Source organism: Ursus maritimus, unplaced genomic scaffold, assembly GCF_017311325.1.
Source record: "Ursus maritimus isolate PB19 unplaced genomic scaffold, ASM1731132v1 scaffold_27, whole genome shotgun sequence".
Taxonomy (NCBI): Eukaryota; Metazoa; Chordata; class Mammalia; order Carnivora; family Ursidae; genus Ursus; species Ursus maritimus.
In genome coordinates, this window is record NW_024425230.1 from 35,980,741 (window position 1) to 35,996,454 (window position 15,714).

The 15,714-nt window shown below is 42.8% G+C and overlaps 1 protein-coding gene across 2 annotated transcripts in view; it reads left to right on the plus strand.

The window, feature by feature from the left end:
• The window catches only part of AAGAB (alpha and gamma adaptin binding protein), a 55,648-nt gene that overhangs the window by 14,772 nt on the left and 25,162 nt on the right, over nucleotides 1-15,714 (plus strand). For both annotated transcript variants that reach the window (XM_008708552.2, XM_040643074.1), the window contains exons 2-5: nucleotides 1,258-1,448; nucleotides 1,593-1,689; nucleotides 2,026-2,115; nucleotides 5,241-5,324. In XM_008708552.2, coding sequence (XP_008706774.2) covers nucleotides 1,258-1,448; nucleotides 1,593-1,689; nucleotides 2,026-2,115; nucleotides 5,241-5,324 — 462 coding nt within the window. The remainder of the gene's footprint in view (nucleotides 1-1,257; nucleotides 1,449-1,592; nucleotides 1,690-2,025; nucleotides 2,116-5,240; nucleotides 5,325-15,714) is intronic.

The window sequence follows — 15,714 nt, forward strand, 5'->3', positions numbered from 1 at the left end:
TCTAGTTTTCTGTGTCTTGCTAATTGTGAGCTCGAGGGATGTTTTCTATGTTCATCTTCGTTTGCATCGAAAAGGAGTTTGTGGCCATTTTGTCATACATTCTTATAATAACCCAGTTTTAGTGGCATGGTATTTTACTCCTCTAGGCTTATTTTCCAAATCCGTATAAAACGGAGGTTGTGGGTATGAATGTGAGAGATGGGCGTTTAGGTTAGAACAATTTCTAATGTTTTTCCACTTGTGAATATTTTATGGCATTCTGGAAGCAGACTGCTTCGGTGGTCCCATGACCTCATCTCTATTTGTTCATCATTGAGTTGGCTTTTACTGTAAGAATTTCATTAGTTATAGCCATGCTGCACATGGGTTTCTGAAAGATTTAGGTATATTCTAAATAATTAAATTTACGTTTTCAAATTATGCTAAAAGTGTCTCTACCAAACAAAAATTGGAGTTGGCTTTCAAAGAATCTGAACAAGGCTGAATATAAATGGAATGGGGGTCATTTATCAGTATCCATTCTTTTATATCATCAGTTGAATTAATGTATAAGCATTTGGCCTAAGGAAGATGTGTAGCTTTTCTTTTATTAATGAGTTAGCCTTACTGCTACCTTCTTCGTAGCTTGCAGTGAGGACAGAGCAGTTACAGATTCTTGAAGGATCTTGTCACCTCCCTGTCACATGAAGTATGTAGGCAATGAAATCGATGTCAGCTCGTTCTTTCTCTTCTGCTTGCTCTTCTCTGGGTGTTTGGTTACGTGACTGTTTTGTCTTCCACCTAATGTAGTCACAGTCGTTTTCGTGTTTTAAAGAACAAAAGCCAATGAGTTAAATTATGTTACCATTACTTTTACAATCAAATAAATGATAGAGAAGAAAATACCCTGATAAATGGGAGGCCTTTTGAAGTCCTTACACAAAGAGAAGTAGGTAAAGCACCATATTAATCTGGTATCTTTTTTGTTTTTTGTTTTTTTTTAAGATTTACCCGTTCATTTGAGAGAGAGAGCTCGAGAGAGCGAGTGGGGGGAGGGGAAGAGGGAAAGAACCTTCAAGCAGACGGCCCGCTGAGCAGCATGGTGCCTTACGTGGGGCTGGACCCCACGACCCATGAGGTCATAACCTGAGCTAAAACCAAGAGTCAGACTCCCAACCGGCTGAGCCACCCAGGCCCCGATCCAGTATCTTTTTGAGAGCCTTGACCAGGGTGCATCGGTGCTGCACTTTCCATGGTGACGCTGTGTCCTTTGTTCAGACATCCTCGGAGCGGAAGATCTTAGCGTGGAAGTGACTGCCGATGATGCCGTGAGGGTTTACCCCTGGACCATTGATAATAAATACTACTCAGCAGATATCAATCTGTGTGTGGTGCCAAACAAATTTCTCGTCACTGCAGAGATCGCGGAGTCTGTCCAAGCATTCGTGGTTTACTTTGACAGCACACAAGTAAGATCTGGTTTGCCAGGGACCTTGAATAAGAAATTACTTGGTGCTTTCTTTTTTTTTTTTTTTTTTCCTCCTGCCTTTTCCGTGAGTTCTCTTACTGTCTCTTCTTCTGGTTGTTTGTATGTTTGTTTTTCCTCCCTCAAGAAATCCGGTCTTGATAGTGTCTCCTCATGGCTTCCCCTGGCAGAAGCATGGTTACCTGAGGTCATGATCCTGGTCTGTGACAGAGTGTGTGAAAACGGTAAGGCACGCCGACGGGACGATGGGTGGTACACACAATTGCTATCCCTTGGTGAACACAATATACTTTTGTTTTCTTAGAGCAGGACATCTGCTGTGATTACATTACTCTACAGAAGTATTTTTAGCTATTTCTCTTTGGAGTCTTGCAATATTTACATTTTATTTTTTTAAGAATGGACACTGTGGGTTTGAGAGATCATTTTCTTTATATTACTTTATTTTGGATGCCTTTAGCATAGCTTACATTAAGAGTAACACTGAGATTTATGGAGAGTGGTGCAGCAATACTCTGTTTTAAAAAATTTTTACTTACGAAAATTCTTTTGCGTATCAGGTGTGAACCGGCAAAAAGCTCAAGAATGGTGTATCAGACATGGCTTTGAATTGGTAGAACTTAGTCCGGAAGAGTTGCCTGAGGAAGATGGTAAGTGTTTATGTGTCAGGAGAAACATGGCATTTGGATTCAGATATGAGGGAGTCTTTGAATCAAAGTGAAATTTAAAAAACATTTTTTCCTCAGCTGTTTGAAGAGATTTGTGCAAAACCCATTGGTGTGGTCTTACTGTTAACCAAATGATCCATTTTTTTGGCTCCCCCACATGTTAGGACTTTTCAAATATTGTTTTTCTTATAGATAAAGGTAGAGTATTTCTATCTTAAATCTTAGTCATTCCCTCCATCTCTTATCCTTTGTCTGCTGCCAAAAAAAAGAGAGGATTTGACCTATACGCTAAATAGTAAAGTTTATGTTCTTTATTTTGAATTCCTCACATCCTGAGGCTGAATTCCCAGGAACCTTAGGGGGCATGTCAGCCCTATTTTTATGTCCTTTGGACATGTGAAACCAAAAATAGACCCAGAATTCCCCCCTCCCCCACCCCGGGGTAGCTCTTCACTAAACTGCCTTCTGTGATATTCTGGACCTTCCGTTTCTTTCCCCTCTCTCTTCCCTTCCCCCACTCCCCTTCTCACCTTCCAAATACACCTGTGCTAGCTGCCGTGGGACCGACCAAGAGAAGACAGGTGCGACCCACCAAAACCTTCTAGTTCAGTACAAGAGATAAACACATATGTGAACAATTGAATTGCCAAGTGGAATGTCATAAATATTTAAAATATATATTGGTGCTGTGGTATTTCAGAGGCGGGAGAGATCATTTTTGTTTAGAAATTCCAAGACTATGGTGGCATCATGAACTTTCACATGTCACTTGCTCCACAGGGAAGCAATGGGAAAGAAAGGCACTGGGCTTGTAGTGAGGGGACCAGTAGGGACATGGCGTTGAGAAGATGCTAGTTCTTGCAAAAGACATTCTGAGAGGCAACCGATATGAATTAAAGTACATAGACAGGATATATATAGTTGTTATACAAAACCTTTTTTTTTTAAAGGAATTAAGAAATCTCTTTTTATATTCTGGCTTATTTAGAATTTTCCCAAAATGTTACCTTTGAGAGTAAAACCCTGCCAGAGAAGAGGATAAATAGGCTGATTTTTCTCCCTGTACATTTTTAATAATAATTGAAAATTAGTACAATTTCCCTTCCCATGTCTTCCAGGTCCCTAAACGTGGGCCTTGTTTTTGCGTATGTGAGCATGTACGTAATTGTTTGTTTCTGACACTAGAATTTTCTTACTGTTGGCCTTCAGAATCCACATTTGAGTCATCTGTTTAAACCTGTTTTGATTTTGTACTCTTCTCCCTTACACCACTACACTTCTTCTTGCTCCTTGTCTGACCACTGTTCTTGCATTAATTCTGCTTAATATTAAAATAGATTTTTGACGTATCTTTGGATGAAGTAATGACATCCTCCCTAGAATTTTTAAAAACAGACTATAAGCTTTGTACGCATGTACCCTAACACCGGTGTGAGACTTTCTGCTTGTTTGGATTAGATTTCATGTTACTGGTTCTAGCTCTTTATTTCAGACCATAGTTTTGGTTTCTGGTTCTGTCACCTGAAGTGTTAGTTATCCTTTTACAGACTGAATCACTCATAGTTCAGGTAAACATGTCTTTTATTTCTTCATTTAAACATGGATGGTAATAAAACTCATCTTTGTATTTTCAGTTTAATCCTCGCCGTATTCCTGTTAGGTTGGTAGGTTGGTATTCTTCCAGTGATTCACCCATCCCTCAGTCGTTACTGAGTGCCGACTGTCCCTCAGGCACCGTGTTAGGCGGTGACTCCTGCCTAGAGGGGACAGTTGCATCAGTGAATCGTCAGGTCCCGCGCCTCTTTGCTCTGGGAGGGGTGTGTGCAGAGTGGCATCAGCCCTACTTATCTTTGAGGATAGCATATGTGATTTGCCCTTGATCAGATAGCTAACAAGTTATCGAGCCTGAGTTCTCCCTCTCTCTCTGCTGCTCCCCCTGCTTGTGCGCGCACGCTCTCTCTCTCTCTGTCAGATAAATAAAATATTAAAAAAAAAAAAAGAGCCTGAGTTCCAATTCAGATTTTTCTGGCTTCTAATTCTGTGCCCGGTCAAGCCACTAGACACAGGTTCTGAGTAGATTGTGCTCCGGGAGCTCTTCGGAGACTTTCTCCTCCCACAGTGTGAAAACTACTTCTGTCATCACTGACCATATCCAGTCTTTTTTTTTTTTTTTTTAAAGATTTTATTTATTTATTTGACAGAGTGATAGAGACAGCCAGCGAGAGAGGGAACACAAGCAGGGGGAGTGGGAGAGGAAGAAGCAGGCTTCTAGCGGAGGAGCCTGATGTGGGGCTCGATCCCATAACGCCGGGATCACGCCCTGAGCCAAAGGCAGACGCTTAACCGCTGTGCCACCCAGGCGCCCCCTGCCCATATCCAGTCTTACAACGCTCATTTCCATCGTGCACATATCCACAAGCTAAGAATGTCACCTTATTCGTGTGCTGACTGGGACTAATGCCCTGTTACTTTGAGTGGTATCGGTTAAATTCCAGAAGCACAATAGTACCAGTACTGACCCAGCTAAACTAAGTTGTTGGTTTTTATTTTTAATGACCCTTGCCTGTCTCCTACACTTATGGTTATAGTAAGTTTACTTCTCTTAAACTATATTTCTCTGATCAAGAAATTGTTCTCTGAATACCTGTTACAAACAATAATTGTTATGCTGTGATTCCCGGGAGAAGGTAGGGCCTTTACAGCATTTTACGGCACACCAAGAGGACCATTCCTGCCTTCAGGAAACTCATTCTCCATAAATAGCAAAAATTGGTGTTTCCAATGCTGTGCCGGGATTGTGTAATTAACAGGAACTAACATTTTCAGGAGAACATGAGCAGATTCCATTGGTGAGGTGGTAGAGATGACTTTATCATAGAAACCTTTTATAAAGTACATTTATTTCATTGTTTCAGTTTCTGGGTTAGTCTTATCAGGAGCTCTGAGCTGTGTATTTTTTTCTTTACTACGTAAGTTACAATGTGAAATACCAACTAAGCGAGATAACTAAGCCACAGTTATTGAAAAGTATGGCTTGGGGGCATGTACATATATGCGCATATATCTGTATGTGTGTATAAATATATCTGTTTCCTGTCTCTTATTAGATGACTTTCCAGAATCTACAGGAGTAAAGCGAATCGTTCAAGCCTTGAATGCAAACGTGTGGTCCAATGTAGTGATGAAGAATGGTAAGTAGCATGGGACTAAAAGTCCTAAAGATTTTTTTTTCCTCGTGTTCCTTGTAGGTTGCAAATTATTTGCACATAAGTGGAACCGTTAGGCTCATATACTATCTATAGATTTGTTCAGTTTTAAGTTCCCAGCTGAAGGAAGAGCCAAAAGTAACATTTCTAAGAATTTATGATGTATGTTTAATAGTTAATTCAGTAAGAATTTAGGAACTTAGAGTTTGCTTATAATAAACCTAACATTGTCATGGGACGCCTGGGTGGCTCAGTCGGTTAAGTGGCTACCTTCGGCTCAGGTCATGATCCCAGGGTCCTGGGATTGAGCCTTGCATTGGGCTTTCTGCTCAGTGGGGAGTCTGCTTCTCCCTCTGCCCCACCTCCATGCTTACACTCTCTGTCTCTTTCTCTCTGAAATAAAATCTTTAAAAAAAAAAAAAATAAGCCAAGCATTGTCTTTGGCTTTGAGAACTACTCCCAAAATTGTCAAACATGAACCCTGTCCCTAAGGAGCTCATAGTCCAGCTATGGAATCAAAGTATGCACTTTTAACATGCTAGGTAACCATGCAAGGCAGTCTTTGAGGAGTGCAGAATGACAGATACAAGTAGTAAACGCATAGAGGTCAGAGATGTGGTCATTATTTTTGGCCTGGGTATATAGAGAGCATCAAGGTGAAAGCAGGTCTTGGCCGTAGTGTTTATGGGATGGTCAAGATTTGGGTTGTTGAAGGGGGAGAGTGACAAGCAGGGGGAGGAAGCGTGGCATCGAGAATAATGGTAGTGTGTTCCAGGGTCACTTAGCAGTTGGAGCTAGCTTAGAAGAGAGAGGCCTGAATGCTAGGCAGGAGAATCTGGACCTTTTCTGATAGGAGTTGGTGAGTCACTAGAGCTATTTTACCTAGAGAGTGATGCAAAGAAGTTGGCATCTTTCAAAGGTTAATGTCATGGTGGTGTGCAGGTGAGTTTGGTGGTTGAAGCAGGTGGAGGTAGACCTGAAGTCAAGGAGACCCGGCAGCAGCCCGAGAGTGAGGTAATGGGGCCTGGGCTGACATGACAAGTGGCCACGGGGCGGGAAGCTGGAGCTGATGTGCGGCGAGAAGGGGTTGGGCTGGTTGGTGCACGTTAGCCCCTTGCTGTCGGTATCAGTTTAATGAGGCTGCGATTGTAAAGTATTGCATGCTGGGAGCTTGGAACGACAGGTGGTTATTGTCTCCCAGCTCTAGAAGCCAGGTGTGCAAAGCCAAGGTGTCCGCAGGGCCGTGCTCCCTCTGAAGGTGCCGGGGCCGGGGGGGGTGTCTGTTCAGTTCTGTCTTCCAGCTTCTGGCAGTCCTTTGGCTTGTGATAGCATACTTCCACTCTTCACATGGCATTTTCCCTGTGTGCCTGTGTTTACGTTTCTTTTTTGTGTACGGACAGTAGTCAAAGTGGGATGCCGGGGTGGCTCAGTCGATTAAGCATCTGCCTTCGTCTCAGGTCATGATCCCAGGGTCCTGGGATCGAGCCCCGAGTAGGGCTCTCTGCTCAGCAGGGAACATGCTGTTCCCTCTGCCTCCTCTGCCTGCTGTTCCCCCTGCTTGTACTTTCTCTTTCTGACAAATAAATAAAAAAATCTTTAAAAAAAAAAAAAAGACACTAGTCATACTGAATTAAGGGTCCACCCTACTTCAATGTGACTTCATTTCAACTAATCATACCTGCAAATAAGGTAACATTCTATTTCCAAATAAGGTAACTGCTGAGGTATTGGGAGTTAGAACTTCTGCCTGTGAATTTGGTGAGTGATACGGTTCAACGCATTAACACAGTTCTTTAGGAATTGCTGATTGTGTGGTGTTTTTCTGTCTTGTAGCACTTGGCTGTCTCAACGAGTATGCCATGGTAGGTGAAACACTACAGAAAGGAATGAGGAAAATCCTATTTACACTGAGCTTGCCCCGTCTCCCCTGAGATAAAAGAGTCAAGTGGAAAATCAGTTTTATAGAAGTAGAATACTTCATCTCAATGTTTGGTTGGCGCTTGCGTGTGAAGTGAGATTGGGTCCCTTTTGCTTGCCTGAGATCTGACCTGACCATGTCATCCTTGGAGCAGCTCCTTCTGGTATAGTAAGCTACTCCTTCCCCTTTTCTTCCCTTCTGTCCTTCCTCTCCCCGGCTTTATTCTTTCTAGGGGAATCTAATGCGTCTGTTGCATTGAGTTGCAGAGATAGGCTTTGTTCTTTTACCATAGCAATTAAAATAAGGCCCTGGTAGATTTCGATTTTAGCCTACGTTGTCATCTCCCTCTTAGCAAAACAAACTCAGATTGAGGCTTGGTCCTTCTCATTCATTCATTGAGCAAATCCTTGTCGAGCATCTGTCACGGGCATTGCCGCAGTACACTGTCTTCACTATAAAAATATGTGTAAGGTATGGTACATAAACTGGATCAATTCGGAATAAAATTATATTCAGTGGTGCTTGTTAAATTTATGAGAACTATTTTCAGAGAAGCTTATTTGGCTTCAATCACTTTTTGAAAAATCTGCCCCCCTCCCCATCCCCCACCCTGTCTTCATATATTCAAGAAGTACTGCCTTGTAATTTATATTTATGGCCATACATTTAGAGGCAGGACTGAACACCTTTTATTACTTTGGAATTATGGTCAAAGGTGTTTTCTGAAAAAATGCGGTTCCACTTGTTTTAGACACTAAACACTATTCCGAAGAGAATTGCAGAGCAGGGAGGCATATCGTAGATATTTCATGACTCTTTGCCCTGAGTGTCTCTACCTCCTTCTTTTCTCTTCAGTGTTGGTACACTGATTTGCAATTAACAAAAAACCAAAATACTGCCATTAGCTTAATTCCATGTTTAAGAGGATCCTGAACTACGTGGTATGACGGAAACTTAACTATCTTCTCTCTAGGAGGAGCCCTAGATGTGGAAATACAGTGACATTTGGATACAGCCCAGGTCGTAGGCAGTGTCAAGGACATCTGGTCTAGCCCCACATCTTAGATTAGAGACCGAGCTCTGTGTGGATATGGGCTGGGTCATGTTACTCTTCCAGAGTGACCTACTTCCCGTGCTCCTTGCAGAGCTTTGCTTTGCTGGTGGTCTGAGGACCCAGGGAACTGCTCTTTGCTCCCAGCAGGCTTTTCTTGAATGTCTGCCAGCAAGTGCTCTGACTCGTTAATTTTGGTTTTTTTGGGATCTCCTCCTCTAGATCTTTTTCTCTTTCACTCCCACTCCTTTCTCTTTTTCTTCTCTTGTTTTTCTCTTACTTTTAAAAAATTGTGGTGAAATACACAGAGCATAAAATTTACTGTGTTCGCCATTTTTACGTGTGCAGTTCGGAGACATTAAGTACGTTCCTGTTGTTACGCAGCCATCTCTGCTCTGTTTTTAAACCAAAACATTATTTAAATTAAAAAGTTGGTTGACAAAGATATTAGAGGAATTTTTTTCTTTTACTGGAAGTTCAGTTATTTTCATGAAGGAATAAATGTTTACCTAAGATTTCAGAGTGGAGTGGAGTGTACCTAATTCATTCCAGGGCTGCCTTAACAAACTCCGACCCAAGCCCTTAGAGATAGGGGCCAGTAAAGAAAATTTCTCATTTGTGAACATAGATGCCATGATTTTAATAAATATAATAGCATTTAACTACTGTAATACATGGCCGTACCCATTATTATGTTGTAATGAAATTTCTCCTTTCTTGCTGTTTCTCTAAAGAACCAAGCGACAGTTTCCAGTCCTTACACTGTCAGTCAGCTGTGCGACCTTAGCGCTCATTTTTCCTGGGCTCCATTATCTGGAAAATGAGGTTGAGCCCCATCCGTGGCTCCCAGCTGTGGCTGCACAGTCAAATCACCTGGAACACCTTTACCACCTGTGCCTCACCCAGACCTTTTCTCTCAGAAGGGAGGGGCAGCTGCAGTATATTTTAAGTGCCTTAGGAATTCAGATATTCAGCCCTAGCTGAGAACTACGGACATAGTGATCCTCATCTAGTTCTAACTTGTAAGAGTCTGTGCCTAGTCCACGGGAGCACATCAGGCACTCTGGAAGTGGCATTGGCCCTGACAGACTTGCTTTCTCCCGTTCCTAAATCGTGGAGTGTTTGCAAGTCACCCCTCCGACTTACAAAGCTGGAGGCAAACGACAGGACTGCCCAGTGTAGAGTCACCTAGAGGCAAAGGCAAAAATCGTGGGCAGTGCCTTTTGTCCGTCCTGGGCGCCTCTTTCTAGTAGGGCCTAGTATTATGAGCAAGTCACCAGTGTTTGCATTACATAATCCGCCCGCAGGTCTGAAAGAAATAATGCAGCCTTTTTAAGTAGGTAATTGTCTAGGAGCATAACTGAGACCCTAGGTGTATTTGGGCCATTTGAGTTTTTCTTCTCTCCACCTCAACTCTCTCTCTGGTCCACAATTTAAATCCAGTTTCAAGTGTTTATTCATGCATTAAAAAATATCTCTTGAGTACTTATCATGTGCCAGGCATTGTTCTGCATGCTTGGAATACATCAGTGAACAAAAGGAACAAAAATTTCTGTCCTTGTGGAGTTTTCATTCTGATGGGAGGCAGTAGTCAATAGACAACACAATTTAATAAATTGCACAGTATGTTAAGCTGTTGAGTGATACGGAAAGAAATAATAAGGCAGGGTTGGGGTGTTGAGATTGCCAGATAGATGCAGTATTAAATCGGGTGGTCAGGGTTGTTCTCCTTGAGAGCTTGAGATTTGAGGAAGGAGATGAGGTCTTGGCCATGTGGATATCCGGGAGAAGAACAGAGCAGGCATAGAGAGTAGCTACAGCAAAGGCCTCAGGGGAAAGCATGCCTGATGTGTCTGAAGCATATCCAGGAACACAGAGTGGCTGAGGGGAGAAGGTCAGAGAAAGTGGAGGACCAGATTATTTAAGGCTTTGTAGGCCATCAGAGTAACTTTCACATGTTCTTAAGGTCAGCTGGGAGCTGTTGCGGGTCATTGAGTAGAAGAGTAACGTGATCTGACCTTAGGTCTAAAAGGATCACTCTGGCTGCTGGGTGGAGAATAGGTGACGGAGGTGAGGAGGAGCCCAGAAGATCTCGTAGGTGGCCCTTGCAGTACTCCAGGTGAGAGGGAGTGTGGCCCGGACCAGAGTTGTAGCAATGGAAGACATCAGAGCAGGTCATATTCTGGATATATTTTGAGGTGGAGCTAGCATGATTTCCTCCTGGTTTAGATACGAGATAGAGAAAGAGAGCAGTCAAGGACTCCAGGATCTGGACCTGAGCAATTTGAAGGATAGGTTGCCGTCAGTCGCAGTGAGGAAGCCGGAAATGAAGCCGACTTTGAGGGGCAAGGTGACAGATGTGTAATTCATCTTTGGACCTTTTAACTTTGAGATGGCTACTAGACTTCCAAGTGGAGATGTCAAGTAGCCAGTTAGATAGATGTGTAGAGTTTCAGAAGAGAGGCAAATGCATGCATTTAAAACCGTGAGCCTGGACGAGATCACCAGGGGAATAAGTGTAGTAAATAAAGTGGACCAAGGACTCAGCCCAGGAACATTCCAACATCAGGAGAAGAGAAGGAACCAGCAAAGGAGACTGAGAGAGAATGACCAGCAAGGTAGGAAAACCAGGAGAGTAGAGTCCTAGGATCAAGCAGAGTGTTCTTAAGATGGAGGAACGGTCAGCTGTGCCAAATGCTGCTAATAGGTCAAGTAAGATGAGAACTGAGAATTGCCCTTTGGATTTAGCAATGTGGGGTGTCACTAGTGACCTTGAAGAGAGCAGCGTTGGGGAAGTAGGTGAAGAGAGATTGGGAGGAGAAAAATTGGAGACAATGACTATAAACCTCTCTTCTGCAAATTTTGCAGAGAAATAGGTGGGAGCTAGTGAAAAGAGTGTGGCTGAGTTTTATTATGTTTTTAAGAGGAGAGCAAGAGCAGCGTGTCCAAAGGCTGAAGGACAAGGTCCAGTAGAGAGCGAAAACCTGATGAAGTGGGAGAGAGGGGAGAACCACTGGAGTGATCTGGAGTAGGTCAGGGGTCGGCTCTAGTGGATAAGCAGAAGGATCGGCTCTGGACAGGAGCGGGAAAGTAGATCTGTAGAAGGAGGCAGGGAGGGGGTGTGCGGGTGCGCATGTCACTGGGTGGGGAAATGTGATGTGGCAGTCTGTGGAAGTATCTTCTGATTGCTTCAATTTTCTCGGTGAAGTAGTGAGCCAGGTTATCAACTGTGAGAGGGCAGGAGGCGGTAGTGGTAGGATTTGAGGTGAGAGAAGAAAATGTGGATGTTCCCTGGAAGAGCGAGAGAGAAGGTGAGCTGAGGGATATAAATAAAGTAAGATCGCCAGACAGCACGAAGGGGCCCACTAGAAATTTGGTACGATACATGTGAAGGGAAGCCAGGCAGCGCGCGCGCACGCGTGTGTTTTCCCCAGCTACCTTAAGCTGTATGGGTGCAGGCGTGGAGCGATCGGGTGTGCTTTTACTAAGCAAGGGTATCACGGCAAGAGAGAGCAAGGAGTCCGTGTACATAAGAGAGTAACTATAATGATTGACCATGGAATTTAGACTGGGTAGGAAAGGGAAAGAGAAAGTCAGTGGGGAGAGGGTCAGTGAAAAGGTGATAGTTTTGAGGTCCCAGTGGAGTTGAAGAATAGTAGGATTGAGGCACTGTAGGGAGGGAGTGTGCTGTAAAATTAGGTGGTGTTCAGAGAGTGGGATGCCTGAAATTGAGATTATGGTGAGGTTGTAGCTATTGGTAATGATAAGGTCTTAGGGCGTGACTGCGAATACATGGCCGAAGTAGGGTAGAGGACAAAATCAGTAAAGAAATTTAGTGAACTGAGAGATTGTTGGAAGGATCATCTCTATGTCTATTGAACTTGCTCGGAATTCGGGCAGAAATAGTATTGGAGAAAATGACAGCCAATAATTAAAATTACGAAGAAATGAGGGGAGAATGGGGGGGGGCTGTTGGATGGTGGTAGCGAAGTTCTTAGACACTTGCCATAGTCTTTGTGAAAATATCAGTAGGCTTTTATATTTGGGGAGATTTTAGGAGTAATTTAATCCATTGATTCTCAGCTGAGACCCACTGGGGGTACGGGAGGGCATATCAAATGCTTCACGCTCCCTCCCAAGATACTAGTAAGACTGTATTACCAGTTGGTTGATAGGATGACGAATCTCTCAATTACGTTGGATTAAAAACTGTTAGGAATTTTGAGCTAGTCTCTTCTCTCCAGTATAGGAATGGCTTTGATAGCGTTGGACCATCCATCCTTTTTTGGTTAAATGCTTCAAATAACAGGTACTTTGTGAAATAGTCCTAGAAGCAATTCATTGCATAGAGAAATCAAAGAACTGTTTTGTTAATTCCTAGCAGATAGAGAATCTTTTTATGCTGGTGGGGTGGGGGGAAAGGACATTTGCTTTACTTTGTCATAGAGGTGACAGTTTTCTCTCTGGATGATGATGTGTTTTCCCTGCTTCTCGCTGTTACTGGCTTTCCTTTTGATCAGTCTTCTTCCTAGTCTTCTTAGGAGGCGAAGAAAGTTCCAACGGAATTGGAAAAAATTAGTTCAGGGCTACTGAAGTAGTCAAGAGGATGGGAAGAATGGAGACTGTCTAAAGTAGTAAGTTTGGAAAAACCGAAGTTGAGAAGGGATTTAACTGGAGTCTATAGTATGGGATATATATAGGGTGGATACGGACTTGATTTCCCAAATCCCAGACTGTTATAACTTCGATTTCAAATAAAATGAAAGCATTATTGAACATGGCAGGAGGTAGTTTATAGAGTACATCAGACCAAGAGATGATCCAAGCAGAAAATAGATATCTTCCAGGGGCGCCTGGGTGGCACAGCGGTTGGGCGTCTGCCTTCGGCTCAGGGCGTGATCCCAGCGTTATGGGATCGAGCCCCACATCAGGCTCCTCCGCTATGAGCCTGCTTCTTCCTCTCCCACTCCCCCTGCTTGTGTTCCCTCTCTCGCTGGCTGTTCCTATCTCTGTCAAATAAATAAATAAAATCTTTAAAAAAAAAAAAAAAAGAAAGAAAAGAAAATAGATATCTTCCAAAACGGGCTGCAGTGAATTCTCATGAATGGCAGTTGTACCTAATTCAAGTGGGGAAGGTACTTTGCGTGAAGTTTTAAGGCTAATATCCTGGAGAGCAATCATGTTTTTCTTGCCAGTATTTTTCTGTGCGGTATTTTTTCTGTCAACTCTTGTATTGGGTGGGTTGACTCATGTTCTTGAATTTGGTAGACTTTAAATAAGGCGCATTGTTTTATTTGGTGTATGTGGGTTAGCCAAGTGCAGGCGTTTAAGACGTAGACTCTCCACGTGTGCTTCTGGTGGGACGTCTTCCTTTTACAGATGGGGAAGGTGAGGCCTCGGGGAGGAGCCGTGACTTGGCCATACTCACATAGTGAGTCAGTAGCTAAGGTAGGACCGGACGGCAGAGCCCCCGACCAGGATTGTTGTGTGTTTTTCCATTACAGTGTGTCAGTTTACATTATTGGCTGGTTAGAGAAATGAAGCACGCAGAGTGGTTAAATAATTTACCCAGGCTGCATAGGAAATGATTGGCAGAGCCAGATGAGTTCATTCCCTGCAGAGCCCCCTCAGCCTAGGTGTTCTGGCATGAGTAAGATTTTAATAAGACAGACTGGAAGTAGTGATCATATCCGAGATTTGGACTTTTTTGCTTATTGCCTTTAAAAGAAATCTTTTCCAAAAAATAATAAATCCTTCTAATTTAATTTTAGAGTTTTAATTTATTTTAAATTTTATACGTTTTTATTGAAATACGTTTGACACACAGTGTTATTAGGTGTACAACACAGTGATTCAATAAGTCTGTCTGCTGTGCTCACCACAGGTGTGGCTCCCATCTGTCACCATGCAACGCTATTACAGTACCGCCGACTGTATTCTCTGTGCTGTACCTAATATCCCCATGATTATTCCTTCCGTGACTGGAAGCCTGTACCTCCCACAACTCTTCACTCATTTTGCCCAACCCTCACACCCCCACGACCATCAGTTCGCTCTCTACTTATGAGTCTGCTTTTGCTTTTGGTTTGTTTTGTTTTTTAGATTCCACATGTAAGCGAAATCATATGGTATTTGTCTTTTTCTTAATGACTTGTTTCACTTAGCATAATACCTTCTAGGTCCATTCATGTCGTCACAAATGGCAAGATCTTACTCGTTTTTATGGCCAAGAGTATTCCATTGCGTATCTGTACCACATCCTCTGTGTGCAGCCATCTGTTGGTGGACCCTGGGGCTGCTCCAGTCCCTTGGCTGTGGTCAGTAATGACGCGGTAGACACAGGGGTGCCTGTACCTTTTCAAATGAGTGCTTTTACATTCTTTGGGCAAATACCCAGTAATGGAATTACGGGATCAGATAGTATCTTTATTTTTAAGTTTTTGTGGAACCTCCATACTGGTTTCCACAGTGGCTGCACCAGTTTACATTCTCACCAACAGTACCCGAGGGTTCCCCTTTCACCACACCCTAGCCAACACTTGTTTCTTACCTGCTTGATTCTAGCCATTCTGACGGGCGTGAGGTGATCTGTCATTGTGGTTTTGAGTTGCATTTCCCTGATGAGTGAATTAGTGATATTGACCATCTTTTCATGCGTCTGTTGACTTGCAAAAATGTCTGCCCATTTGCGATCAGATGATTTGTTTTTTGGTGTTGGGTTGTATAGATGACATATTTTGGATATTAACTCCTACGGCCAGGTCATTTGCAGATATCTTCTGCCATTTAGTAGGTTGCCTTTTTTTGTTGATTTCCTTTACTGTGCAAAAGCTTTTTATTTTGGTGTAGTCCCGATAGTTTATTTTTGCTTTTTCGCCCTTGCCTGAGGAGACCCATCTAGAAAAATGTTGCTAAGGGCTAATGTCAGGGAGATTACTGCCTATGTTTCCTCCTAGGAGTTTTATGGTTTCAGTGTCACATTTAGGTCATTAATCCATTTTGAGTTTATTTTTGGGTATGGTTGAAAAAATGGTCCAGTTTCATTCCTTTTTAGGTCGCTGTCCAGTTTTCCCAACACCATTTAGTGAAGAAACTGTCTTTTCCCCATTGTATATTCTTGCCTCCTTTGTTGCAGATTAATTGACCATGTGAGCTTCGCTTTATTTCTGGGCTCTCTGTTCTTTTCTATTGATCTCTGTGTTTATTTTTTGCCAGTACCATATTGTTTTGATTACTACAGCTTTGTAGTGTATCTTGAATTCTGGGGTGATACCTATAGCTTTGTTCTTTCTCAGGATTGCTTTGGATGTCTGGGGTCTTTTGTGGTTCCATATAAATTTTAGGATTATTTTGTTATTATGGTAATTTGATAAGGATTGCATTGAATCTGTAGGTAGCTTTGTGTA